The 27,071-nt window shown below is 41.1% G+C and overlaps 1 protein-coding gene across 4 annotated transcripts in view; it reads left to right on the top strand.

Moving 5' to 3' along the window:
* Positions 1–492: 492 nt before the first annotated feature.
* Positions 493–27,071, top strand: part of flna (filamin A, alpha (actin binding protein 280)) — a 40,991-nt gene continuing 14,412 nt past the window's right edge. For all 4 annotated transcript variants that reach the window (XM_086024465.1, XM_086024450.1, XM_086024457.1 and 1 more), the window contains exons 1-20: positions 493–953; positions 15,927–16,178; positions 17,094–17,191; positions 18,566–18,713; positions 18,793–18,911; positions 18,993–19,070; positions 19,401–19,563; positions 19,635–19,835; positions 21,938–22,075; positions 22,275–22,401; positions 22,761–22,897; positions 22,976–23,172; positions 23,314–23,427; positions 23,796–23,939; positions 24,015–24,138; positions 24,435–24,595; positions 24,686–24,776; positions 25,195–25,364; positions 26,634–26,751; positions 26,957–27,069. In XM_086024465.1, coding sequence (XP_085880591.1) covers positions 584–953; positions 15,927–16,178; positions 17,094–17,191; positions 18,566–18,713; positions 18,793–18,911; positions 18,993–19,070; positions 19,401–19,563; positions 19,635–19,835; positions 21,938–22,075; positions 22,275–22,401; positions 22,761–22,897; positions 22,976–23,172; positions 23,314–23,427; positions 23,796–23,939; positions 24,015–24,138; positions 24,435–24,595; positions 24,686–24,776; positions 25,195–25,364; positions 26,634–26,751; positions 26,957–27,069 — 3,063 coding nt within the window. In that variant the 5' untranslated portion in view covers positions 493–583. The remainder of the gene's footprint in view (positions 954–15,926; positions 16,179–17,093; positions 17,192–18,565; positions 18,714–18,792; positions 18,912–18,992; positions 19,071–19,400; positions 19,564–19,634; positions 19,836–21,937; positions 22,076–22,274; positions 22,402–22,760; positions 22,898–22,975; positions 23,173–23,313; positions 23,428–23,795; positions 23,940–24,014; positions 24,139–24,434; positions 24,596–24,685; positions 24,777–25,194; positions 25,365–26,633; positions 26,752–26,956; positions 27,070–27,071) is intronic.

Raw genomic sequence — 27,071 nt, 5'->3', positions numbered from 1 at the left:
GTGCGAGCTTCGTTTTGTAGAGCAATGGTAGTGCGGAGTTTGACGTTTTTTACTTTTATAAAAAATAGGTGTATTTCAGGAGGCGGGTCTAAACAATCCAGAAGTGTATCGTGAGCCAATTGCAATCATACATGGATTAAATGACAATCCAACACAGTAATGAAGACTTGAAACTTTATTTCGCAGAATGTAACACCACAATACTCATATTTTCTATAACATCTGTCCTCATTCTGGTTGCGGGTGAGCTGCAACCCATTCTCGCAGATTTTGGGCGAGAGGCGCGGGGGTGGGACACAACAGAAAAGACCGTAATGGTCGCCTGAGGCAACATGGTTTTCGCCGGTGCACTTTCGTCTCCCAAATTAACATATACTCGTTTACATATGGAACTTTTTATTGTATTTATTTTTATTTATTTTTGGTGTGTTGTAATAAATCTGCTCTAACGTTCCCAACCCCCCGTTTTGATTTGATTTGTTTCTGTCAAAGAGACGAGGACGAGTGGCAGAGAGAAGGAAAAGTTGAACAGACTCCACCCAGAAACAAGGCAGCGAACCGAGAGACAGCCGACGCTATAAAAATGAGTGGTTCCCACCCCCGGCTCCACCAGAGCGCCGCGCCCGCTCCCAACGCTCTCTCCACGGACAAGGACGCCGAAATGCCCGCAACGGAGAAAGACCTGGCCGAGGACGCGCCGTGGAAGAAGATCCAGCAGAACACGTTCACCCGCTGGTGTAACGAGCACCTGAAATGCGTCAACAAGCGAATCGGCAACTTGCAGACGGACCTCAGCGATGGCCTGCGCCTCATCGGTCTGCTGGAGGTGCTGTCCCAGAAGAAGATGTTCCGAAAGTACAACCAGAGGCCCACCTTCCGCCAGATGCAGCTGGAGAACGTGTCCGTGGCCCTGGAGTTCCTGGACAAGGAGAACATCAAGCTGGTGTCCATAGGTGAGTCACTAATTGAATCAGACGTCATCATGTTGCTTGAACTTTGTTGATCACAAAGATGCTAATCGTTATGCTTCGATCGAATCAATCAACTCATAAGGTAAGAAACACTGTTTTCCTACACAATGTTCTGTTTCTTCCCATTTACATGCATCACTAATCACGTTTGACCAGGTGCAGTGATTACATTGTGTCCCAATTACTCAGGAATTCTCTGTAAAAGACGAGGCAATCGTTTTATTGCAACTTCATCAGCAACTGTCTAGTGGAACTATAGAAATGTAAATGTCATCAGGTAGCGTAGGAAGTGTTAACATTTGTCAGTGTTGAGTGAAGAAGCAGGCGTTTCCCCGTGTGTGTGCGCGTGTCTACATGGGCCCACTGCTTTGTCCCCTCCTTTCTCCACTTGATTTGGGAGCACTGGGAAAAGGGCCCCCTTCTTTCTGTGCTTGCCCACTGCCTGAGCACGGCTCATCCGCCTTGAGTCCAAACGTTGTGGGTCAGGGTGTACTGTGGTTCAGACAATCTCTACTGCGAGGAGAGCTGATCCCGGAGGAACCCACTTGGACATGACAGTATTAGGCCTGTTGTCTGTGCTAATGTTGTGCTGTGGAGTGGGATTCCATGGTATGAGAACTGCTCCTGCATGGTGACAGCAGACTAGGACAAATAGACTTTGCTTGGATGTAGCTTCTTATACATCAGGGGTGTCAAACTCCAGTCCTCGGGGGGGCCGCCCTCCTGCACGTCTTAGAGGTTTCCTCGTCCAACGCACCTGATTCAAACGATCGGGATCAGGCTCCTGCAGAACTTGCTGATGAGCTGATCATTTGAAACAGGTGTGTTGCAGCAGGGAGAGATAGAAAACAGCCAGGACAGCGGCCCTCGAGGACCGGAGTTCGACGCCCCTGTTATATATTGATGGTATAGCGTAGAAAGAGCAAACTTGAAATCGTGGGCGAAGCCATTATGAGTTGACTATTGTGAAATACTCAACTCACGCATCGGTGGTGCTGCAGTGAATGAAGCAACAAGAGCACTTCATAGGGTAAGACCTCCATGAAGGCTGAGCTATAATACCATATGGAAATCGATTCTTCTGACTTAGCTTTGTAGATAATGCAATACTGCATGTAAGAGAGCTGGAGCAAGAAACTACTAGGCCTATAATACTGCTGTCTATAAATTTCCACGGGTCTATCTACAGGTAATGGCCAAGCAGAGGGATTCTTTTTAACACTTGAAGTCCCTGTAAAGTGAAAATAAATGTCTTCTAAATCTGACACATCACAGAAGAGTTGTTAACAGCTCTGATAAATTTGAATGACTAAAAAAAATCCCTAAGCATATAAAATGGAAAAAAAATAAAGCCATTGTCTTGAGAGCTTGTCAACTGAATACAACTTTCTACACACCCCTAAAATTTGAGTTGTGAAAATGTATACATGTAAAATAGCGTATCATGCCAAGATTTCCCAAAAATGACAGTGTCAAAATGCTGAGTCTCGTTGGAATGGCCACGGGGAAATCACCAATAGAAAATTGACAAGTTTTAGGTAAAAATATCCATAAATGAGCGCATATGCGCTGACATTTTCAGCGGTCCACAATGGAGTCAAAACGGTGATGTTTCAAACCATGTCATTTGGCTTAAACTCGATTTTAGTCGTGCAAATTGAAAAAATTTTTGAGACGAGCAATGTGGGCAGTAGACTACGAAAATGGTCATCAATTGTTTTTTTCTGCCCAGTATATTTGTTATGGAGGATTTTAGAGCTATTTGAATTGCTCATTCCAGGTCTTTTTTTTTTTTATTATTTTTTTAAAATTCCGTAAACATGGTGGCCACTTGTCATGCTGCTACTTAATTCTCTGATGGCTAGAATACACCGGCTTGTGAGCTAACCGGGCTTATCTCAGTCAGCGGGCTCTTCTGGGGCGTCATCTCCTTGCTTGGTAATTGAAGTTTCAACACCAAGCTGTTGTGTAAATTGGGGCATCCAGAGATGTTTTTTAGAGGTGTAGGTATAGCTGGCTCGCCATCTAACTGCATGCTACTGGTAGAAATAGTTAGTAAATAATACCTCAGAAACTTGTATGGCTAACCACTGATGCAAATGAAGGTGCTGAAGTGCGTCAATGAGTGCCATTTTAGCCACACCCAAAAAATCAGGAAACCTGAAATTAGTATCTTCGCAGTCAAGTATTACATAGTTCTCGGTTTTGGCACATTTCAGAATTTATCTTCAAATCTCTATAATGTATTTATGAAAAATCGGATTTCACTTCACAGGCACTTTAAAGCAGTGTTTCTCAACCTTTATTGAGCGAAGGCACATATTTTGCATCAGAAAAAAGCTCACAGCACACCAATCAGCAAAACGAGTCACAAAAAGTGGCTATACAGGGTCATTATGTGCCTTCTGTCATCTGGTGGAAGAAATGTTTGTTTTGCCTATATACATGTGGTTGGCATAAATACATTAACAAAACATTTTTTTAAAATTAGGAAATATATTATTTGTCAATAATCGACAGTGGATAATTTCCCACGGCACACTAATGTGCCACGGTACACTGGTTGAGAATCAATGCTTTAAAGGACCCATGTTGTCATGATGGCCCTTTTTTTTTTTTTTTTTACTAACAAGTATTTTGCTTATGAATGTGTGCTCTATTTTTATTTATTATTGTATTTTATTATTACAAAACAAGCTTGCGCAAATGTATCCGTCCTCACTATTTTAACTTGTTGTTGTAAAAAAAAGAAGCATTTAAATATAGGTGAAAACTACATGGCATGGCTTTATTCCACAGATTGAGGAAATAGGCGGAAATTAATCTGCACAAACTCTCCTCTGATGTTTGATGCCACTTTTAGCCGGTGAATGTGTGCTCTGTTTTCGTTTATTAATTTATTTATTCAAAAACAAGCTTGCGCAAATGTATCTGTCCTCACTATTTTCACTTGTTATTGTAAAAAAAAAAAAAAGACATTCAGGCATTCAAATATAGGTGAAAACTACATGGCATGGCTTTCTTCCACATATTGAGGAAATAGGCGGAGTTTATCACGTCTGACATTTTGCGCCTTTAAAGGGGACATTAAGTCACAAGTTTCTTTTCAATGTTCTATGCAGCCGCATTACTCTAAACACAGTGTTGTTTAGTGTTGTGTTTGTGGAATATGAATAAGCAGCAATATCCACCTATTTTTATCCATCTCAGTGGGCAAACATTTTGCCACTTGCCATCGCCTGAAAAAGATTGCTAATAAAGTCAATCTACTTACTATAAATTCACTTGGATTTTATGATTAATAAATATACCTTAGTTGTACCTACTAGTACTATCACAATGTGACAAGAAATCATGCTGATTTGTCAGTTGGACACCAAACCACTATGACGTGTGCTCTCAGTGCTAGCAAATAAGTGGACCAAGTAAGTTATCTCATCGTGTAATTTACAGCACGGCCCAACATTGAATTTCACACAGTAACGCTTGGCTTGATAACCGTCACTATAGCTTACTATTCTTCCAAATCTAATTCTCGTGTCTACTCAACGTCCGGTCGTTCGGGCACAATACTTTTGTTGCCTGAGCATTTGGCTCGTATATGTAAGGTCCAACAGACATCATTCCAAGAACCTCTTCTTCGTCCAACTCATTAAACACCTAGATCGCCTCCGATGAGTTTAAAATACTGCTTTGCGAGTCGATTTCTGTCTTTCTTTGATACACTTTCCATGTTGCGCACTGCCATTGTTGTCTTGACATTTCACTTCCGGGTTGTCGCTGATGATTACTGTATTTTCCGGACTATAAGCTGCTACTTTTTTCCTAGGTTTCGAAACATGCGGCTTATATTAAGGTGCGGCTATACTGTGGATTTTTCTTCCACCGATAGGGGTGCTCTAACCAGAATTAGAGCAGAGCACCGAAAATCCGCCCATTTGCTCCATTCGGCGTGTATAAAACAAGTTTTTTTTTTTTCATTTTGACTCGCGGCAGCCAATCAGCATCGGCCATACTACATCACACACAGCATCCTGTTCACTCGGCGTTTTTTTTTTTCAAACAGTTCTTGAACTTTACCAAGACAGCCATATTGTTAGCATTAGCATAGTGTGCAAAAAAGTTGGCTTGTTCTATACGGCAATATATATAAATGATGTGTTTTGTATTTTTAGTAGGTGGTAGATCATTTTGACTCAGTCATGTCTTAAGTAGCTCTCAGACTGAAAAAGTGTGGGCACCACTGCACTAGGTTAAGCATTAGGTGGTATGCAGAAGTAGAGCAATAAAAGTTGGACGTTAACTGACAAACTGGAGTGGCAGTGGGCAGTGAAATGAAGTACGGTTAATTTTCTCTTGGCTCTGTTCAGTTTTAATCAGCAAAGTTGCTTTTTGGAAATAATCTGTTCAGGTACATACATGTACATTTACAATTCAAAATCGTTTTTTTAAATGCAATAAATATTATTTTTTTCAACAGAAGACAACTTTATGTGTTTCAGCTATAATGATTAAAGTGACTTGTGATTTCAAACACAGGAGAGAAATGAAGATAAATAAATAGTGAAGTTGTAGTTGGTTCGGTTCTGTTTTAATCAGCAAAGTTGCTGCCATGTTAAAAGGCACTGATACTAAGGAATCTGTTCAGTTACATGTATGTTTACAGTTCAAAATCATTCTGTAAATACAGTAAATATAACATTTTTCAACATAGGTCTGGCTTACATATTGTTTTTTCATTTATTTTTTTTAAAATGGCATGGGTGTGGCTTATAGTCCAGAAAATAGGTGCTTTGTCGAATACACCAAATAGAAATGATTTTTTTTTTCATTCTTTATTTTTGTATTATGTTTAATTACTTAGACTTCATTTGGCGTTTGGCATGACCAATCACGGCTCGGTTTCATAAAACGTGAGCTGCGATTGGTTCTTACCTGAGCCCTCAGCAACTGTGATGTCATTTTCAGTTGACACAAGTGACAAAATGACCACCCCCTGAGATGGCTAAAAACAGGTGGATTAACGCGTATACCAAAAAACGTAATATTAATCAGGATGCCTGTTTTCAACTAGTGGGCCTGCATAGAACATATTCTTGAGGGGAAAAATGTTTGGGTTGACTTCCGCTTTAATGGATTTTCAACTGGAAGCAAAAATCCCATGTCATCTCTTGTGGAATTGACATTTTAACAGTTGACAAAGTGTAATCGGTATGTCCTTGGCTCACGCTAACCACGTATGTAATGATTTCTTATTCGGCCCATGCCACAGTCCTTCCGTGGTTTAAGAACATGTTTTTGTTTATGAGGTGTGCTTACAACAGAAGCGCTACTTAGTAGTGGTACTCCTGCTAAGGCCACAGGCAAGGTGTGCTGTTCTTTACTAGTTTACCATTCATGTCTTTCTCTGAGACCACGTCCACGCAGTATCCGTGGTGACAAAGACAAGAAAAAGATTGTTGACTCGCAGCTCTGAATCAAGACGCAAGTGACATCTCAGGGGGAAATGTCTGGCACACTTTATTGTTCCCGTGTGCTTGCAAAGTGTTCCAAGCAAGCAGCAGTTGAGACTGCACGCTAGTAGCCGCAACTCTGGACAGTCGTCATCATGCCGGCATGTCCGTGTAAATTCATTTTATCTTAATTCTCATTTCCCCCACCCACTCCTTCATTGCCCATTGTTTTCCCCTCTCCCAAAACTTTGACCAAATGTAGGTAGGTCTTTCAGGGTGCGATGCCAGCTGACTCTCCCTTATCCAGCTCCCCCTTTTTTTACTCGTCTAATCAGAGGATGAGAGAGCAGCCTGCTTTACTCTTTTACTTCCTTCTCTCATTGCAGAAAATGGACACACCCTACCAGCCACCCTCACCACAATTTAGCAGAAACTGTCATCGGAACGTAGCATAATGCTTGAGGTCTCTTTTTCTTTCTTCACCACTGTCCCAGTTTTACTCTTGGTGCATCTGTTATAACTTTTGTTTGCATTTTCAAAGTGTTGATCGTGTAACATGCTACGGATGACTCTCTTATACCAGCACACAAACACAAGAGTGGCCAAGTAAATGTGGAACCACTATTTTCCAAGTAGAGATTGTTGTTGTTTCTGTAGTTTTAAACTTTTTGGTGATGATAATGTTAAGATAGAAAAATTAGGCTATGCTTGGACTTCTGTGTTTTATGATGTTGCTGTACATGTATTTCGATACTTTGCATGGTGCAATGTATAAATATAGCCGGCACATGATCCTGGCATGGACATAATCAATTGACTGTCAATTGTGCAGAAGTCATTGATTTGTTCCACACAATTGAATATTGTTAAACAAGTGTGGAGCTAGTCTTAGAGTGTTTGAGACGAATGGCATGATCAGACATTGAGCAGTTGGGTTGTGTCCATGCGGACTTTCCTGATGGCAAGTCTTCCAAGCAGGATGAATCTTTTGAAGTGTGGCAATAAAGCAGAATATTCAAAACTATGCTAGAATCTAATTAAAATTACAGTCCCCCCAAAAAATTGGACAAATTGGCCATTTTGCACATCTGTTTGCATTATTGGCACGCTTGGTTAGGATGTTCGTAAGCTTGTAATACATTAATTTTTTCCTCAATATTATATATAATGGAAAAAGAAAAAAAATCCCACATTAAAAAAATAATTATTTTACATAAAATTATGATCCACAATTTAAAATGTTCCACAATTACCCTTCTAAGCACTTGTTCCACTTAATAAATACATTTCATAATTTTTTTTTTAAATGGAGAATAAAATCCGTGGAATAGTGAGGTAAAGCTGCAATAGACGAAGCTGTGGTCACGAATGAAAACCTCTCAATAGACTGAAGCCGCGAGAGCCAAACTGCGAAGTAGCGAGGGAACTCCGCATTTGTGTGTATGTGACCTTTTTGCCATTGAGGTATCTGTTAAAAAAAATGTCAACGTGTGAAAGTGACACAATCAAATGACGTACAATTTGTAATAACACGGTGGACATCCCCACAAATCCTCTGTTGGTTTGACATGCTACCATTGGAACAGCTTGGAATGTGTGGCATATGAATGACTTAGACATGAAGTTTGATCTGTTGAAGTGCAAGTTACACCTATCTGGCACAGTGTTGGCAAGTACAACACTAAAGTGCCAATCCACTAGCTTTCACCTGCTTGAGACATCCTGTGTGCATATTCCAACTGCGTCATCACATGCATGTTTGAGTAAGCTTAATCATTCCCACTTGGCATCATCCAGCCTGTGTAAGGTAGTTTATTAATTAAGACGTAATCAACAATATGCTGTTTTTGCAGATTCGCTGAAAGTTTCTTGTCAGTAGCATATATTAATTTGTGTTTCAAGAAACAAAAACAAGTCCTTGTTTGCCCTAAACTATAATTGACGTGACTGAGCCTGCATGTTGGATGTAAACACAAGTGTGGTGTAACTTTGTGACTGGTTGTTCTCTTGGCTATTGCCTCGGGTTGAGAAGGCAGGTTGAGACACATGCACGTGTGGTAACAGCCCGGCTATTTCGAAATTGTGAAATGGAAACAAGGAAACGTACTGTTATGCATGTGGACACTATAAATCCATGAAATTTGAATAGTAACTTTGCTGTGACAGGCGCACGCGTAGGTTGCAGTGAAAATATTGAAATATTTTCCTCTTTAAATACAATTGAACAGCTTGTGTAGTGTTTAAAACTTTTACAAAATACCAAGTAAATAAGATCATCTATTATTGAGAGTCAGATGTGGGAATTCAAGCATTGCAGCAGTGCAGGGCAAAGCAGCACGCAGATAAAGATTACTAGAAAAACATTGAATGAAATTATAATTCCACATTTTAAAAATCTGGTAAAAAATGGTTTAAAGTGGAAATCAACCCAAACATATTTTTCTCAAGAATATGTTTTATACAAGCCCACTAGTTGAAACAAGGCATTCTGATAAATATTGCATTTGTGGAATAAGAGTTAAGCCACTCGTTTTTAGCCATCCCTGGGGGTGGCCATTTTGTCACTTCTGCCGACTGAAAATGACATCACAACTACGCAGGGCTTAGGTAACGACCAATCACGGCTGAGCTTTAGAAAACAGGCGAGATTGGTTGTTCGCTAAGCCCTGGGTAGTTGTGATGTCATTTTCAGTTGACAGAAATGACAAAATGGCCGCCCCCTGAGATGGCTAAAAACTGGTGGATTTTGCTGCTTGACTCAAATTGCATAAATGCACTATTAATCAGAATGCTGTGTTTCAACTAGTGGGCCTGCTGGGAATATATTCTTGAAAAAAATATGTTTGAATTGATTTCCCCTGCACAATCAAACGATATGAAGTCTGGTCAATAGTTTTAAGATCTAGTGTTTCATCCTCTGAGTTTATTCACCAGATATTAAAGAGTTTGGGTGTCTATTCAATCTTAATGTAATATAAGTATGTAATAGTTGGCAAATTCCTCATCACTCCACAGATGCTGTTAAGATAATTGTTTTATAGCTACTGTGATGATTACATATTCTAGCACACTATTTCCCAGCGTTCATTTTTATTGTGTGAATATGTGTTGGAATCTTAGCCCCGGCCTTCTTGTGTGGAGTCTTTGTTTTCCTGTGCATCCTGTTTTCTCCAAGTGCTCTAGCTTTCTCCCCTATAAAAAAAAATAATAATAAAATTTTTTAAAAAGTAGTGTTTCTTAGGACTCTAAATTGTCAATAGGTGTCCTTGCGTTTTGCCCAGTCAGCTGGGATGGACTTCAGCTCAACCATGGACCTAATGAGATAAGTGGTATCGAAATTTGATGGGCATAAGCCCAGAGAGGACTGCATTTGGGAGTTTTACTATTCTAGTCCAAATGGAGCACTTCCTGCCAGCTCCTTATCATTGGCATAGCTTCCTGCCTGCAAAGCCAAGAAGGGGGGGGGGGGGGGGGGCTGGTAAAGGGGGTTATGAGCACAAGTAGAATGTGCATTCTTATTCCATTCAGTGGCATTTAGCCTATTGCATTACATCAGCGTTGGAAACATGCCCCTACGCCCCATTCCTCATAATCCAACCAAGCAAGAGTTTGGGATTCACAAATATGTCTGTTATGCAATGGGATCATATTATATATAATAGAGGGAGGATAAGCAGGGTACAATGCTGGAAATGTTCTGTGCTTTTTCAGCTCATCAATGTCTTACAAATGCAAACTTGTGTGCTTGCTTAGTGTTACCAGATGCTTCCATGAAAAACCACCTGATTGAAGCCACATGGTATTTATTAAAGTCCCTTGTTCATCATTTTATGCGCTGACTCCTCATCACCCTTAGTCTTCGCTAGTCTACTCTTGCAGCCTCCTTGTCCAGAATCTCCCTTTTGCCTCTCTGCCTCAACCTACGTTTTCACCGTATCGTCCCCTCGCTTGCGCAAGATTGAACAAACCCAAAAAATCCCACACAGCACTTTTCTTCTTTAGGTCTTCCACCCTCCCCGTCTCACTTCCCCCAATCTTCCCAAACCCCTCCTCCCTCCTCTGTAACCAGAGCCCCGGGAATGGGAGGGCCGCCAAGATCCAGTTGCTTCTGCCCTTTTAAGGCTAAAAAAACCAGGGGGAACTTTTTCCAGTCACAGGGAGTGAGGCGAGGGAGAGGAGGCAGGGTGTGTGTGTGAGTGAGTGGAAATGGCAGAAAGGAAAATGAGGAAGTGTAGTAGATCCACTGTGGCTTGTTTAAGGGAGGGAGAGGCAAGTGGAGGCGGAAGGGAAACTGCCTGAGAGACCAGGTCAAACTGAACCGTGAGGCTGCAAAATGCATTAATGTTGCAAAGTAAAACATGCTAATGAGACGAAGGTTGAGAAATGTCTTTAGTAGATTGCTTCTTTGCTCTGTATTAACGTCTTGCGGGAAAAAATGTTATTCAACCATTAGTGGCTTTTACTGTCTTATTTTCGGTGAGCTTCATCAATAAAAAGGAAGACATTTTTTGTTTATTGCACATAGGGCTGGGCAATTCTATGATATAAATTTCTGGTCAAGTACAGTGATGATTGAGCCGTACGCATATTTCATATGATATATACTGGTATTTCGTTTGCAAGTTGAAGTAAACTAATGGTAAGAAGTAAAACGATACCCGAACACGCAGCTGACCGTCAGCCAAATAGATGTCAGCCATGACTTGGCGTTATCAAAAGTTGAGGCTTGTTTTTGACAAGAAAAGTTAGTCCGGGGCATTATCTCCAATGACATGGAGCAAATTATGCGAGTGTGCAAGGTTTGTCGGTGGTCAGCGGCCTCAAAAATGGACAACATGGCCAACCTGCGTAAGCATTTGAAGAAAGCATGAAAATACAAATGAAGTCTGCACAGTATGCCAACACTAACAGCACACATAGCATGAGCGCTTTTGCCGCTAGTAGTGATTCAGAAACTGGACCGAAGCACCAATCAATCATCACTTGACCTGCATATTTGTAAGCAATAATGATAACACAATGTGCAGCATCATAACTTGAAAATGATATTATTTATATTTCAAGGCATTTCTCGTTATTCCCGAAGGAGCAGTTTATTTTGGGTCTTGTGAACGTGATAAAACACTCAAGACTGCAATATAGTTAAGTGTTATTTTGAATTGGTCAACATTTGAGTACAAAAAAAAAAAAGTTCAAATATTTTTCATTTTGTTTTAAAAATGTACTTGTATATGTATTATCAATAAAATGGTGAGTTACTCTAATTTGTATTCAGGTCAGATGTTATAAAACTGGAAATTTAAAAACTATGAAAACAATTGTGATCATTTGGATAGGACAAAGTGTGGGGGGTGGGGGGAATCATTATTTTTGTTTTGCCTTATTGCCCAACCATACTGCCACAAGCCTTTGTATGGAATGCCATTGTTCTCCTCAACCAGGAATTGTCCCAAGTCAGCCAACATGGTTGGGTGAGGTCGGGACTATTGGCAGATCACTCCAAAATGTATGCTGCCGAATTCTGGAGGTAGTCTCAGATTAACGCTGCTGTGTTCAGGCCAGCAGAGTTTGTTTCTGGAATGTGGAGATAAGGATTCATGTTTCAGAATCTAATCTCGATAGCTGCGTTGAAATTGCATTCATTGATGACAGCCTTGCGAAACATGCATTGTCATAATTGCCGTTACTTGTATTTGACAGGACAGGTAGTTTATTTATCCGCAAAGAAAAAGGGATAGGTCTTCAGTTTTTCACATTTGTCAATTTTAAACTGCAAATGTTTGCCATCCGCCAGACTGTTTTATTTTTTTCCACAGTAGAACAATTTTACAAGCGTTTTCCAAATACCCAGCTGTTTCCGGACTAGAGTTATTGAGACATAGATATTGTTTGGCCGTACAGAGTTGTTTTGTTCCATTGGAAATGAGATCTACTTAATTTACATTGAAATGACAACAAAATGCCCATCTGGATTTGTATGAGTAATGGCCATGGATGGCTCTTCTCAAATGCTGCAGGACACTGTGAATGTTTTAAGAACTTCAAGTCCTGCTGATGCTCTCGCTGTTCTTTCTCCCGTCTGGTTCTGCCACTCCCTTTTGATCTTTGTGATGCTGAGAGCGGGGTTCGTGGAGGTTGCGATGATGTCATGACTGTGACGCTCGAATGGGGGGCTGATGGCTGCACAAACACGCCAATAAGTTGAGTCATGGGAGTTTTTTTGTGGGTGGGGAGGGGGGGCAGTCTGTCACACTGATACACACATTCACTAAGGGGGTATGAATCAGCAGAGGGCGATTATGTAGCAGTCTGTGTCCGTATATGGGCTCCGTCTGAACTGGTGTGGTCTGACTGGAATGCCGGCACATTCCTAGCAACTTTAGTGGAGAGAGAGAGAGAGGCATGTATGAAAGAACAAGGCAAATTATTAAAAGTGTGAGCTGCTTTGTGTCCTAAACCCGTTGACTGCTTCTGTAATAGAGAATAAAAAGTCCCTTAGAGATGGTCACTGTGAACACCAAAAATAAATGTAATGTGTATATATGAACAGTTTTGATTTCTGTCAATTTCTTTAATTGCCTCTAAGGAAGTTGTTTTCTTACTGTAGGTGTGTGTGTGTTTTTGTTCAGTCTGTAGTACAGGACTTTATACATAATCCAGGATACAAAATTGTATGATGGATGGGTATTATTCCAATGGTGTAGCTGTTGAAATTGGAGTAAGTCAAAATTGATTTAAGTATCTAAAGTACATTAAAAAAAAAAAAGTATCTCACACTTGTGAAGATCTTAACAGCTTTTAACTCATTCACTGCCATTGACAAATGTAGTTTGACAAATTTGGTTTGTCAATGGGCTTATTCACAGTGCACTGCAGCTATTCAATTCCAGGAATTTATATATAATTTTTTTCAAAAAAAATTTCTAACGTTGGGGTAAAAGAGGGTCTGAAAATATCTGGCAGTAAATGAGTTAATGGGGCAACACAGAAGAAATTAGACATAACAATTCAGACAGTATACTGTCCCCTCAAAATAAACAAACGCACACTACTATTAACGTCTTACATTTTGTCTAGCCACCGTTATTTTCTAGCACTCCCTTAACAGGTTGCCACTGGAATCCCATTCCACTCCTCTAGGATGACATCACAGAGATGGTGAACGTTGGAGACTGTGCTCCAGATACTCAATATGATTTAGGTCTGGAGACTGGGTCAGGGCAAAGCAGTCCATCACATTTACCCTAAACCTTTTTAACAAGGCAGTGGTTGACTTGGAGGTGCCTTGGGTAGTCTTCAAGTTAGAATGCTGCCCCGCAGCCCAGTCTCCTAAGGCAGGGGGGGGGGGTCGTTCTCTAGTTCAGTGTCACGGTATGGATTCATGGTTTCCTCAGTGCCCTGTAGCTCCCGAGTCCTGGTAGTACTCATGTAGCACCGGACCATGACACTCCCACCACAAAGCTTAACTGTAGTCTTCATCTGGTTGACACCATCAGAACCAAATGTTTATCTTGGTCTCATCAGACCACAGGACATGGTTCCAGTAATTCATGTCCTTATTCTGAAATTCTCAATATGGAGTAAATTTTCACCATTTTAGGTATTAAGCTTTTTGCTGATTTGATTTAGCAGGACACCAAAATTAAACCTTTGTGGTGGTGCTTCTGGTTCTGATACGCATTCATTTCATCTGGTTATTCTAAGGTGGTAGATTGTGAAGGTAGGGACACACCCTTCTTTTGGCTCATCGGCATTCTTACTGCTTGTTCTGACGTGTGCTATACTTAAATACACAAGGCATCTCACGAGTTAGAAGTAGTTGTATTTGTTTCTTTGACTCAACATTTTTCATCACGATGGGCTTTTTCTACTCTATCACACTTCTTGGCTTTTCTGTGTCATCACCTCTTTCTTTCTTTCTTTCTTTGTACTACTGCAGAGTGAGTTGAGTCTGGGTTGCTATGGTGATCCACAAAGTCAGAGTTCCCATGGTGAGGGCTTACTCAAGCAGGGCCTTTTGTCTGACCTGTCCGAATCATTGCGAGGAGTATGGTTTTCCACTAGTGCTCTTGACATATTGTGACACATTGTCACAATTTACTTATGGGGTGCCATTTTAATAAAGACAAAGGTTTTATCACTTGGACTTAAGTCCACAGTACAGAACTTTCACAAAGTTGATCAGGGCTTAAACACACATGCTTATGCAGACTAGTAGTCTTGATTACCATCAGTTAGGATGTAGACACACGCCCCAACCTTTTCCTCAAGGCTTGTCCTAAAGTTTACGATCACCCTCCCGATCGACCCCATCTTGTGTAACTTGTTCGTGCATGCTTTTCACTCTCCTACAACCTGTATTTGTGTACATGTCATTTCTTTTGCCCAGCTTAGATCATGTTCTCCTCCTTTTTTTTGGCTCTTGTCTGAACACATAGAAGTGCGTCAAATGTTTAGAGCAACAGCATTCAGGTTTTATGTGCTTATATGCCAATGTTTGGAGCTGTGGGAGTGTTAGATGTTCAAAAAATGCTATGCAAGTGCCAATATATGGTTTTTTGGTTTTTTTTTTTTTATGATGACCATTGTAGGTTTTCAATCTTCTCTCATGAAGCACAATCACTCAACATTAATTATTGTCCTGTGATGTAGACAAAGCTTAAACGTTAGGAGTCGATATATTTAGGTAAATGGTTGATCCTTTATCACTGTTTTGAATAAGTTCCCTCATCTTTTTTTTTTTTTTTACTAAGGAAATTCAAAATCATAATTGTAGGTGTAAATGTAACTAGGACTGTACCCAATCATTTAATTACGCAGGTGCTGATTTTTCAGTTTAATGTAGTTGGTATTTGGTATTGTGAGCAATGGGAAGACATTATTCTTGCAGAATTCCTCCAGGCATTTTAACAATGACTAAATAAAATGGAATGAGCAGTTCAAACTGCTTTAAAATTCTGCATTAAAAATACATTTGGGGAAATACAATTGATTACTAAAGTACATGGCGTATTCTGCTGCACACACTGCTCTTCTCACCAATAGTGTTCTATTTGTGCTATTTCATTTGAAACATCACGGTAATTTTAACGTGTTAATCTGGAGAACCCCTCAGAGTTTCGTCTCATACAAATTTATTGGTGAATATTTTGAACTGAAACTTGTCAGTCAATCAGTGAAGGGATTCACCCAGCAGATGAAACAAAATGGTTGAGATTTGCTGACAAATAATTAGGACTGGCTGGGCAATTATGGCTGAAAAATGTTTGACAATATAAGCATTTAAATCATATTGATAATTACTAATTGTTGATTATTTTTATAATTTTAATTTTGAATGAGAATGAATTGATTAAATAAAGCACAGGTATCAAGAGGAAAATTACATTCAAAAGATATGGTACATGGCAAAACACATTTTCATGGAATATACACCGTTGTGCATATTATTAAAAGCTAAAACATGAATATTATATGTGTTTGTTGTTGTTGTTGCCTCTAGACTCCAAAGCCATTGTTGATGGGAATCTGAAGCTCATCCTGGGTCTGATCTGGACCTTGATCCTGCACTACTCCATCTCCATGCCAATGTGGGATGAAGAGGAGGAGGCAGATGACGGCAGACAAAAGACCCCCAAGCAGAGGTTGTTGGGATGGATTCAGAACAAATTACCGGAGCTTCCCATCACAAACTTCAACCGGGACTGGCAGACTGGCCGGGCTCTGGGAGCCCTGGTTGACAGCTGTGCTCCAGGTGACTGCTCTAAGGGGTATATGTTTAGGTTTATAAGCAAAGGAAGGTCAAACTGAGAAAGTGGTCCACAATGTGAGATTGCACGCATTGTGCATGCGTACCCCATAGACAGACAGACAGTTAATGAAGAGAAAAAAAACCATAAGTTGCTACATAGCTGTGATTTGTTACAAACCACATTTGACACACCAGGCAATTTTTTTTTTTTGGGGGGGGGAACAGATGATCCCAGGTCAGGTCAAGGAAAGTGAGTTAGTCTTTAATGATCTAAACAGAAAGGGTGGCGGAGGTTTTTCTTTTAAATCAGACTGAGCGGGAGGTAAAGAGGAGGATAATTTGATAAATAGAGATCAAACATGGAAGAAAAAAAAGTTGGGATTTTTGGCGTGTTTGGCATACCAGCACACTCGCAAGTGGCAGAAAAGCTTTTTGTTTCCCTGCAGATACTCTCAAATAACTGCACCGTCAGAAAGGCAAATATTCAACATGCTGGAAAAAGAGAATTTGCAGTCAAATACAAACTAAAGAATAGATGTTGTGTTGGCATATAAATGTTGGCATTCTGCCCAATTAGTTACCTGTAGTCAGTTTAATTGTGTACCAATATCAATATATTTATTGGCCTTGTTTAAACCTATTGTTTAATTCCTTAAAACAATAGAAGACATTCATAGTGTTGCTCCATGTTCCTTGTTCTGACCAGAATAAAGGGACAATTGATCAATTTTTGTATAGTCATAGTTATCCTGCTTGATAGTGTATTGAAATGCATTATCGGTAGTTCCCACAGTAAAGCTTTTTCATATAAATGCACTGCATGACGATTTAAACGCAGTTTTTCAAATTATCTTTGCCGCTCCCCTCAAGTCTGTGTCCGAACACTATTTGTCTTATTAACGTTGACACTCCCCTCAGGTCTGTGTCCTGACTGGGACCAGTGGGATCAGACTAAACCTGTGGACAATGCCCGTGAGGCCATGCAGCAAGCTGACGACTGGCTGGGTATACCACAGGTAACGTGACCAATATCTACTACACTGGAAATGTGTTTAAACTTGCAAACTAGAGACATACTGCATAATTCTCGCAAAGACCTAAGCAATGTATCAACCTGTGTATTGTGAACAATACTGTAAAACACACTTTTTGTGCAATTTAGGTTCAATTTAACCCACTTTTCTGTGGCGCACGCAACTTGGTAAACAAAGCTTTCATGCTGGCAATGTCCTCGACACCAACAATTCACTGCTTCTATGTTTCAAGTGGTGGGAATTTTTTTCTATGCGAACTAGTTCAAAGTTCAGTTCACAAATTTTAAAATGAACTAGTGCCGTTCTTTGTGAGTAATTCAAAATTTCAACTAAGGTTATGATCCAAAAATGAACTTGTTCATATTTATTGTTTTTCAATATGTTGCTGCAAAGCTACCCTCAAAATGCTGGTAGTTCCTCATTGTTGCCACGCATTGATTCCACACAAGTGGCCAGCTGCAACTTTCAGCCTACAGTCTGAACAACATGAGGAAGCACATGTTGATTGAATGCTCTATTTTGGAAAATGGGGAATTAAAATGTGACTGTAGTCATTAATGTGCAAGCACAAATACAAGCTGAGGTGGTATCCAAGGCTAAGGTAGGAAAATTAGCTGTCACTTCAGCGGTGGCCCTCTACCCGCCTGACGTGTTTCCCAATTCCCAAGTAATGCATTGGAGATTACATACTAAACTTGAGAATTGTTGTTTTTGTTGGAGAAATGCATTTGCGTGAATGTTTGGCACTCAATATTGAGTTGAATCATAAATGGACTCCCTGACAAATATTTGACATTTGTGACTGTAATTGTATATATTGGTAGTGTGGTTGCACCCCACATGAAACACTCAGTCAGTAAGTATTGGGCCAAGAGGATCATTGTGTCCTCATTCTCACGTTTTCTCCCATTAGGGTTTATCTCGCTGAACTTATTGGTGCAGTTTCAAAATGCATAGTTAAGTGTCACAGGGGCTGAAGTTGCCTGTGATGCTTTGTGCTGACTGGCACAGAGTTGGCAGCTGGCACAGCATTGCGTGCTCACACTTGGCTGTGTGGTCGCTGTAGTTTCCGCCCACCGCTATGCTTCGGCTAAGAAGAGCCCTTTGTCTCAGTCTTTGCGGACTGCTTGAAAAAGACAAAGGGCATGTGCGTTTCAGTGGGTGCCTTCTGGGTTTTTTGGAGGGTTTTTTTGGCGTGTTACTAAGTTTCGGGTACTTTGTACCAAAAGTGTAGATAATCGGAACGTTTTCCATTTGGGCTGTGCAGCCTTAGCCTCCCCGTTTTCATCAACCAATACTCACTTCATGGTAACCCCCCCCCCCCTTTTTTATTTTTTTACCTTGTTTCCCTACTAGGTCATAACCCCTGAGGAAATTGTTGACCCCAATGTGGACGAGCATTCCGTCATGACTTACCTGTCCCAGTTTCCGAAGGCTAAACTCAAGCCTGGCGCACCGCTACGACCCAAACTCAACCCCAAGAAAGCGCGTGCTTATGGGCCAGGTAAACACACATAGACATTGCCAAAACACACTTGGATTACATGAAGAAAGATAAAGGAGAGCACCGCTACCCTCTGCAGGCATTGAGCCACTTGGCAATGTCGTGATGAAGAAAGCTGTATTCACTGTGGAGACGATCAGCGCAGGAATGGGAGAAGTACTCGTTTATGTCGAGGACCCCGCAGGACACAGAGAGGAGGTTATAGACGCTTGGTATCTAATTAGTCACCCGGTATCACTTGGTACTGAATTTTAAAATACTGTTCATTTGTACTTCCAGGCCAAAGTGACAGCCAATAATGATAAGAATCGCACCTACTCAGTCTTCTATATCCCAAAAGTCACTGGCATGCACAAGGTAAGCTACAGATTGATGTTTGTGAAGTACAGAGGTGATTTTTAATGTTAGTCAAGGAGCCTGATGAAACTGAAACTTTTAGAGTACATTATGACAAATGTAAATGTTTTGGGATCAGATTTCCTAAAAACTAGCAGGTCTATGATGCAATGTGAATGCCGCTGTCTCACACTGTACGCTTCAAGACCGCTTCAGTTAGGAAAATTCCTCTAAAAAGTAGACCTCATTCTGAACAAGGAACGTTAATGTTGAATTTATCGTTTCAGGTTTTAAATTTTTTTTATTAACTGCTTATCGTGTTTTTTTTCTCCTTTCTGTGACATTTTGCAGGTGACAGTGTTGTTTGCAGGCCAACACATCTCCAAGAGTCCCTTTGAGGTGGAGATTGGCATGGCTCAGGGAGATTCCAGCAAGGCCACTGCTCAGGGACCTGGCTTGGAGCCCACGGGCAACATTGCCAACAAGAGCACTTACTTTGACACCTACACAGCGGGTAATTACAAGGATCAGATGAAAGTGTGCCTTTTCCCGGATTGTCTTCGTCACATCCCTCCTGTTGCACAGGTGCTGGCGTCGGTGAGGTTGAGGTTGTGATCATGGACCCCGCAGGGAAGAAGAACACCGTAACTTGCACCATAGAAGACAAGGGCAACAGCAGCTACCGCTGCACCTACAAACCGACCCAGGAGGGCCAACACACAATTTATGTCACCTTTGCTGGTGGTCAAATCAGCAAGAGTCCCTTCACGGTGGACATCGGTGAAGGTAAGATCCCGAAAGAGAATCTTCCACCTTAACAGCCCCAGTACCTCCAGTTGACACTGATTTCATATTGTCAATGTTACTGAAGCATCTTTAGTGAGTACATGTTTGTCATCAGTTTTGTTTTTAACGCTTTGCTGTCTCCTCCTGCCTCTGTGGCGGATCCTCCCTGGCCTCCTCTGATAGAGGCCTGGTGGCATCTGACTTCTCTCAGGAGCTGCCTCTTCCTTCTGCTGTTATTTCCTGTTTCCTGGCATCTCTCTTGGGTACCCAAATGTGTCTGTGTCTGTGCTTTTGTGTTGTACCGCTGTCTTTGTAAGTGGCATAGTGTGAACCCATCTTAGTAAGGACCCTCTTGCAAGAGCATTCATTCTCAAAAGAGGTCTTTGAGCAAAAGTTGGAGGATTATTTATTTTTGGGAAAGTTCTATCCGGTGTTTAAATCACTTAAATATTGTGCAGGGCTACAAATGGGTTGTACCACTGAATGTCCTCACCAAGAAAGCAATATGCAGTCATTTTCAATAATAAAATGCACGATCGCATGCATGAATGTTTGAGCTGTATGCCCATGGATTTGACAGGTTTTGTAAAAATGCATGTCTTGTCGTTATTGCATCTGTGGACTTGAGTATATGCCACCTGCCACCTGCCAGTAAGTTCTTTGTGTTCGTGACCTAGTGGGGAAGAATTCCACACCTCCATGAGGAAATTCTCTTCTCCTACATGCTGCTTTTGCAGCAGACACTTTGTCTTGTCGTCAGTAGCCCTCTCTCCATTAAACAGTTTGAATCCTATTTGTTCCAGCTCAGTAACAGTGTGTCAGCAGATTACATAACGGCATTAGTCACTGTTGTGCCCGCCAGCCTCAAATCCCTTTCAGTCACTTGTTTCAACTTACAATGCATATTTGACAAATTGAATTGTAGATTAAAAATGTCTCCCCTCTGTAATGAATTGTACTACAAAATGACAGTAGCCTGTAAATGCTTAGCAGTTGTTCCGAATGATAATAGAGTTGTAAGGATAGCTACCATATTTATTTCATGCAGAAAAATAACAGGTAATTTTTTACCATTCTACTTATTTAACAGTTAAAAAAATGAATTAGTGGCATTGTACTTTTTTTTTTTTCAAACGAATTTAGTATGACACATTTTATAGTTTGATTGTATATTCCCACTAGAAGGCGGTATCTTTTCCATTATCATATAGCCAGGCCTCTTTTCCGGTGGCGTTTCCCCTTATCCCTGCAAAGCAATCTACTCTGCAGACACTATACTACACATTAACAGGCGATATGGACGATGCAGTTTCCTGTGTGCTGGTAAAGGCCCACTTCCTTTGGTACATGTTAACAACTCACTTAAGATTGCAGAGGAGGGATGTGGACGGCAGAGGGAGAGAAGGCATCGTTCAAAAGTACCAGACACGTTTCCTGTGCTAGAAATACTATTTAGGCTCTTATTTGTTTTTAGTTTGTTGTATTGCATCCCTTTTTTCTCCGTACCACAGAATTGTCGGGCAATAACAGATGAAATTCAAGCACTTTTGCAAGGCACCATTGTCAGCCGAACATCAAATGTTAAAGCAATTTTCTCTCTCTGACAAAGCAAGAGCCATATTATATATCCAAGCTATCCAGTGTACGACCACAGAGCGAGCTAAAATCAACGGTCCGATCAGTGCTTGGTGCTTTTCAGTGTTCCACCAGCCTCCATTTTCTCCTTCGTTAGAGCGACAAATCCCAAAGGATATGTGTCACAAGATGGCCACAGTAGCTTAAAGGCCAGATTGGTAGGTACTTGGTTCTTGCCAACAAAACCTAATTTACGCAGGTTTGTCCAATGCCAGATTGGCACTTGTTCGCAAACGTTTTAGTCCACATATTGTATTTCCTTGTCAAAGCGAGAACCCAGCTGCTGTAGACTGCTGAGATCCAATTCAATCAATGTGTACTATTGAGTTTATACTCTTATCTGCTATTCAGTGATGTCATGCACTCGTACACAGACGTGCCTTTTTGACCTGCTTTGTCATCATAGGTTGTTAGAACATGGAGAGCCATGTCTTAATGACTGTGTGTGTGTGTATGTCTTTCAACAGCATGCAACCCGAGCCTATGCAAAGCAAAGGGTCGTGGTCTGCAGCCTAAGGGCTTACGGGTAAAGGAGACTGCAGACTTTAAAGTTTACACCAAAGGAGCTGGCACTGGAGAGCTTAAAGTCACCATCAAGGGGCCCAGTGAGTTTTTCTTTATTTTGAAATCGTTTATTAGTTTATAATACTGTTGGGTTTTCATCATAATACATATAGCTACGGCTTCTGAGAATTCATGTCTTAAGCCAAATATTTTTTTCCCCCTTTTGGCTGAATCATGTTGTAGTGGCTTCAACATTTTAAGACAAGACAAAGTGCTACTGATGTGGCTTCTTGTTTACAGAGGGCCTTGAGGAACCTTGTAAAAGAAAAGATTTGGGAGATGGTGTGTACGGATTTGAATATTACCCCACCGCAACTGGCACATATAGCATCACAATCACCTGGGGAGGACAGCACATCCCTCGCAGGTATACACTCACATACACTATAACACATTACCACTAATGTTAATGGATACGGAAATGTACAGGTACATCTTTAAAAAAATTAAAAATAAAAAAAATAAGGGAATATTATGAAAATTCAGTATGTCAGAAAGTTCCGAAAGTGGTTTGCAATATTCTAATTTTCGGAGACGTGGAATTTTAGATTCTCATTATCTCTATTAACTGTAATCATCAACTTAGAAATAAAAGCTTGAAATGTTTCACGATTTGTAATTAATCCATATAAGATAACAGTTTCACCATCTGAATTGACTATCAAATGAACATTTTTATTAAACCTTTTGAGATGGACCTGTAGTAAACCTATTTGCTCTCTTTAGTCCCATTGAGGTCAAAGTTGGTCCCGAGGCCGGCCAGCAGAAGGTGAGGGCCTGGGGTCCGGGCCTAGAGGGCGGCGTGATTGGCAAATCTGCGGACTTCGTAGTGGAGGCTGTTGGAGACAATGTTGGCACTTTGGGTATTGTTTCTATGGCTTCAAATGTTCACTGTCACTCACATCCTGGTTGCTTCACTAAGCTTGCGTTGCCTTCTTCAGGTTTCTCTGTGGAAGGGCCGTCTCAGGCCAAGATTGAATGTGACGACAAGGGCGATGGTTCTTGTGATGTGCGCTACTGGCCTACAGAGCCTGGCGAGTATGCAGTACATGTGCTCTGCAACAGTGAGGACATTCAGCATTCCCCCTTCATGGCTGAGATTGTCAACCCACCTGGCAAAGACTTCTACCCTGACAAGGTAAGCAATAGCGTTGGAGACAGCCACTATCATAGTCTTTCTAAAACCATGCATTTAATAGTGGCCTCAGCTTTTACACAGAACTGTAATTCCCTTTATAGTAACAACCTTCTTCCTCACAAGTGAATGCGTTTTTTCCAGGTTAAGGCACATGGTCCAGGTCTTCAAAGCAGTGGTTTGGCAGTTGGCAAGCCCACTGAGTTTACAGTAGATGCCAAGCAAGGTGGAAAAGCTCCACTGAAGATTGTTGCTCAGGTAAATTTGTCATATACAAATGTACGGTTCCATTTTTCATAAACTGAGTGAAAACTCTGGGGACCATTGTTAACCACTTTAATACGTATTATTGCCACATAAAGTACAGGACTAGTTAAACACCTGAAAGCTTGGGGCTGTTCAAGTATACTTTTTACCCCCCAACACACACACACACACACACACACACACACACACACACACACTTGTATTCAGTGCTTAGGACAATTAGATAGGCCTCCATTTACCATTCTGATTCTCTTGTGCAATAGCACACTAGGTTGTAAGCTAGTTGGAGATGTGCTCTTGTTTTAAATGAATTTTACTCAAGCATAGTTTATTACACTTGGGTTGTCCTTAACTCACAGGATGGGGAAGGCACTCCTCTGGATGTGCAAGTTAAAGACAATGGCAATGGCACATACACCTGTGCTTACACACCGCGCAGACCTTTAAAACACACGGTCATGGTTTCCTGGGGAGGAGTCAACATCCCTGACAGCCCTTTCAGGGTATGTATTCTCTGACAGTCGAAGTTTTCCTAATGACAATTTGTCACTCAGTGGTCTCTTTGCGTTGGACCACAGATGAACGTTGGGGCAGGCTGTCATCCAAACAAGGTGAAGGTTTCAGGACCTGGAGTGGCCAAGACCGGTCTTAAGGCCTTTGAGCCAACATATTTTACAGTGGACTGCGCCGAGGCTGGTCAAGGTAAAAAAAATGGGATAAGTTGTTTACTTCCACAAGACTAAATCAAAACGGTTTGTAACCCTGCAAACGTCGAAACACTACACATGCACTTGTTTTTGTAATTTTCTGTTCTAGGGTTACATTTTCTCTGATACTTACCGTAATTTCTGGCAGATTTATTTATTTTCTAATTGGGGGAGAAATTACGGTAGCTTTCATGAATATTTCTGAGCCCTCATTTTATACAATTGCATGTTATATAAACGGATGCAAACTCACACGACCAGTGTATCATATTACTTTTCTGTTGCCCCAAGGTGACATCAGTATTGGAATTAAGTGCGCCCCTGGCGTTGTGGGGAATGCAGAAGCCGACATCGACTTCGATATCATTCGGAACGACAACGATACATTCACTGTCAAATACACCCCTCCTGGGGCAGGCAGCTACACAATCATGGTTCTGTTTGCTGACCAAGTGAGTTGTTTAGATTCAGTCAACAAAGTTGCGTTGATACTGTCTGACAAAATTCAAGACCGTATTCCTGTTCATGTTTGAACTTTTCAGGCTATTCCAATGACACCCATCAGAATCAAGGTGGATCCTGCTCATGATGCCAGTAAAGTGAAGGCAGAAGGCCCAGGACTCAGCCGCAGTGGTAAGAGTACAATTATATTCAAATTTTCTATTATGGTTTTACTTATTAAAATCAATGTTCACTGTTTTATGCATTAGTGGACATAATGTACAGTGCTTGACAAATTTGTTAAACGACCACCACTTACTTTTTTCAGCGACCTCCTCTCATAAGTCAGAAATTATTCAAGCACTAAAATGTTTATGTTCAGGGATGTTTGTAATTCTAATTTGACTATTGAAATTGTTGTGAAACATTTTAAAAATCATTGGCTAACAAATATTCTGGGATTTGAGAATGCCATTTAGGTTAAAAAGCTTCGACATACTAGTGCAGTGTTTTCCAAGCAGGGGTACGCATACATACTCTGAGTGCTTAACGTTGAGTTGTTACACATTTTAAGATTTGTCCACATTCAATCATCCGTTTCCTTTTTTAGGTGTTGAATTAAACAAGCCCACTCATTTCACTGTGACAACAAAAGGAGCGGGAAAAGCAAACCTGGACTGCAGCTTTGTTGGTCCCATCAAAGGAGATACAGTCAAGGACTTTGAAATTATTAACAACCATGACAATACGCAGACTGTGAAATACACCCCTGTGCAACAGGTACGACCCTAGACTGTTGAAACAATCAGAATGTTAAACAGAAGATTGATTCATAAGTCTACAGCTACTACTTGAACATTTTCAGTTGACAGAAGTGACAAAATGGCCGCCCCCTGAGATGGCTATAAACGGGTTCATTTTGCTACTTGACTCATAATCCACAAACGCAGTATTAATTAGAATGCCATGTTTCGACTTGTGGGTCCGCATAGAACATGTTCTTGTTAAGAAATGTTTGGGGTTGACTTTCTTTTAAAAGTCCTTGAAATGCATTGGCTAAAAATAGAAAGAATTACAGGACACTTAACGTGGACTTGCAACACACTGGTTGAAGTCACTATATTTTGGAGGGGGCTGTTACGCAAATTAGCCACTACTCACTTTGTCCACCAGTACTGTTTAAGCCAAGGCAAGAACATTTTTAAGACAATGATAACTAGGTGTAGAACTACAGGGTGGCTTCTTGTTGAGCCAAGAGTATGAATTGTATTTTCACTAGTAGAGGCAGCACTTCATCAGCAAGCTGCTAAATTGCAAAATTAGTGCGTGGATCTGTGCATGTGCCACATGCAGCAAACACATTTTCTGAACACAATACTAATCTTAGCCAAAGCTTGCTTAGGCAAGACAGGTTCATTTATATAGCACGTTTCATGTTATTAGTATGCGTGCTGAACATGTATAGTAGCTACTAAGTTTTCGTGCTCCAGAAGTGCAAGAGATTGTAAGAACAAACATCTTTTTTTTTCATCTTGTCCCCATTAGGAGTTAATCAGAACGAGTCATCCTTTTCCATCTAAGCCTAACTTCTTCATCCTCTTTTGCAACACTAACAGCCCTCATGTCTTACCTCACTACATCACTTAACCTTCTTCCTGGCAGCTCCATCCTCATCATCCTTCTACCCATGTACTCACTCAACTTAATGTGTCCAAACCATGGAGGTCTGGGCTCTCAAGCATCTCACTTTGGTTGCCCCTCTGAGCTAATTTCAAATCCTATCCACCCTGGTCACCCCTAAAAGATCCTAATATTCATCTCTGCCAGCTCTTCCACCCCTGACACTTTCCGCCACCCACTGCAACATGCTTGGATCAGTTTCTTTCTTTACCTCCTTTCCACACTCACCATTTCTGAGGACTGCTGACCCTAATTAAAATCCTGCACCCTCGCTATCTCACCAGCACAATGGAGTTATTTTGCAAAACCTTGTCATTGGCATTGACATGGACCGTTACACCTTGAATCTCAATTCCTTCCTGACATCAGGGTCCTCTGGGGCTTGCTGTGACCTATGGTGGAGATCAAATACCCAAGAGCCCCTTTAATGTTGCCGTGGCACCCTCACTGGACCTCAGCAAGATCAACGTCACGGGACTCGGGGACAGTACGTGCTTATCAGTCCTGTTCTCAACCATAGTAACAGTTCATGTTGTTTCTAAACGCGACTTGTCATTCCAAACTGGTTTTCAAGCACATTTAAATCTACTGTATAAAAATGCTGCATGCTGAATAACTTGCCTAGCTTCAGTTTTTCCCCCAGCTTAATGTTTTTCCAACTCTACATCACTGTGCTTGTTGGTTTATTGCAGAGATGTCCGTAGGCAAGGACCAAGAGGTGATTGTGAAATCAAAGGGTGCTGGAGGTCAAGGCAAAGTGGCAGCCAAAGTGACGGCACCCTCCGGAAAGCCCATTGCTAGCAAGGT

Source organism: Filicampus tigris, chromosome 1 (assembly GCF_054856515.1).
Source record: "Filicampus tigris isolate MCC_2025a chromosome 1, RoL_Ftig_1.0, whole genome shotgun sequence".
NCBI classification, from domain to species: domain Eukaryota; kingdom Metazoa; phylum Chordata; class Actinopteri; order Syngnathiformes; family Syngnathidae; genus Filicampus; species Filicampus tigris.
Note: the sequence above shows the minus strand (reverse complement) of the source record. Positions and strands in the feature narration are given on the sequence as shown.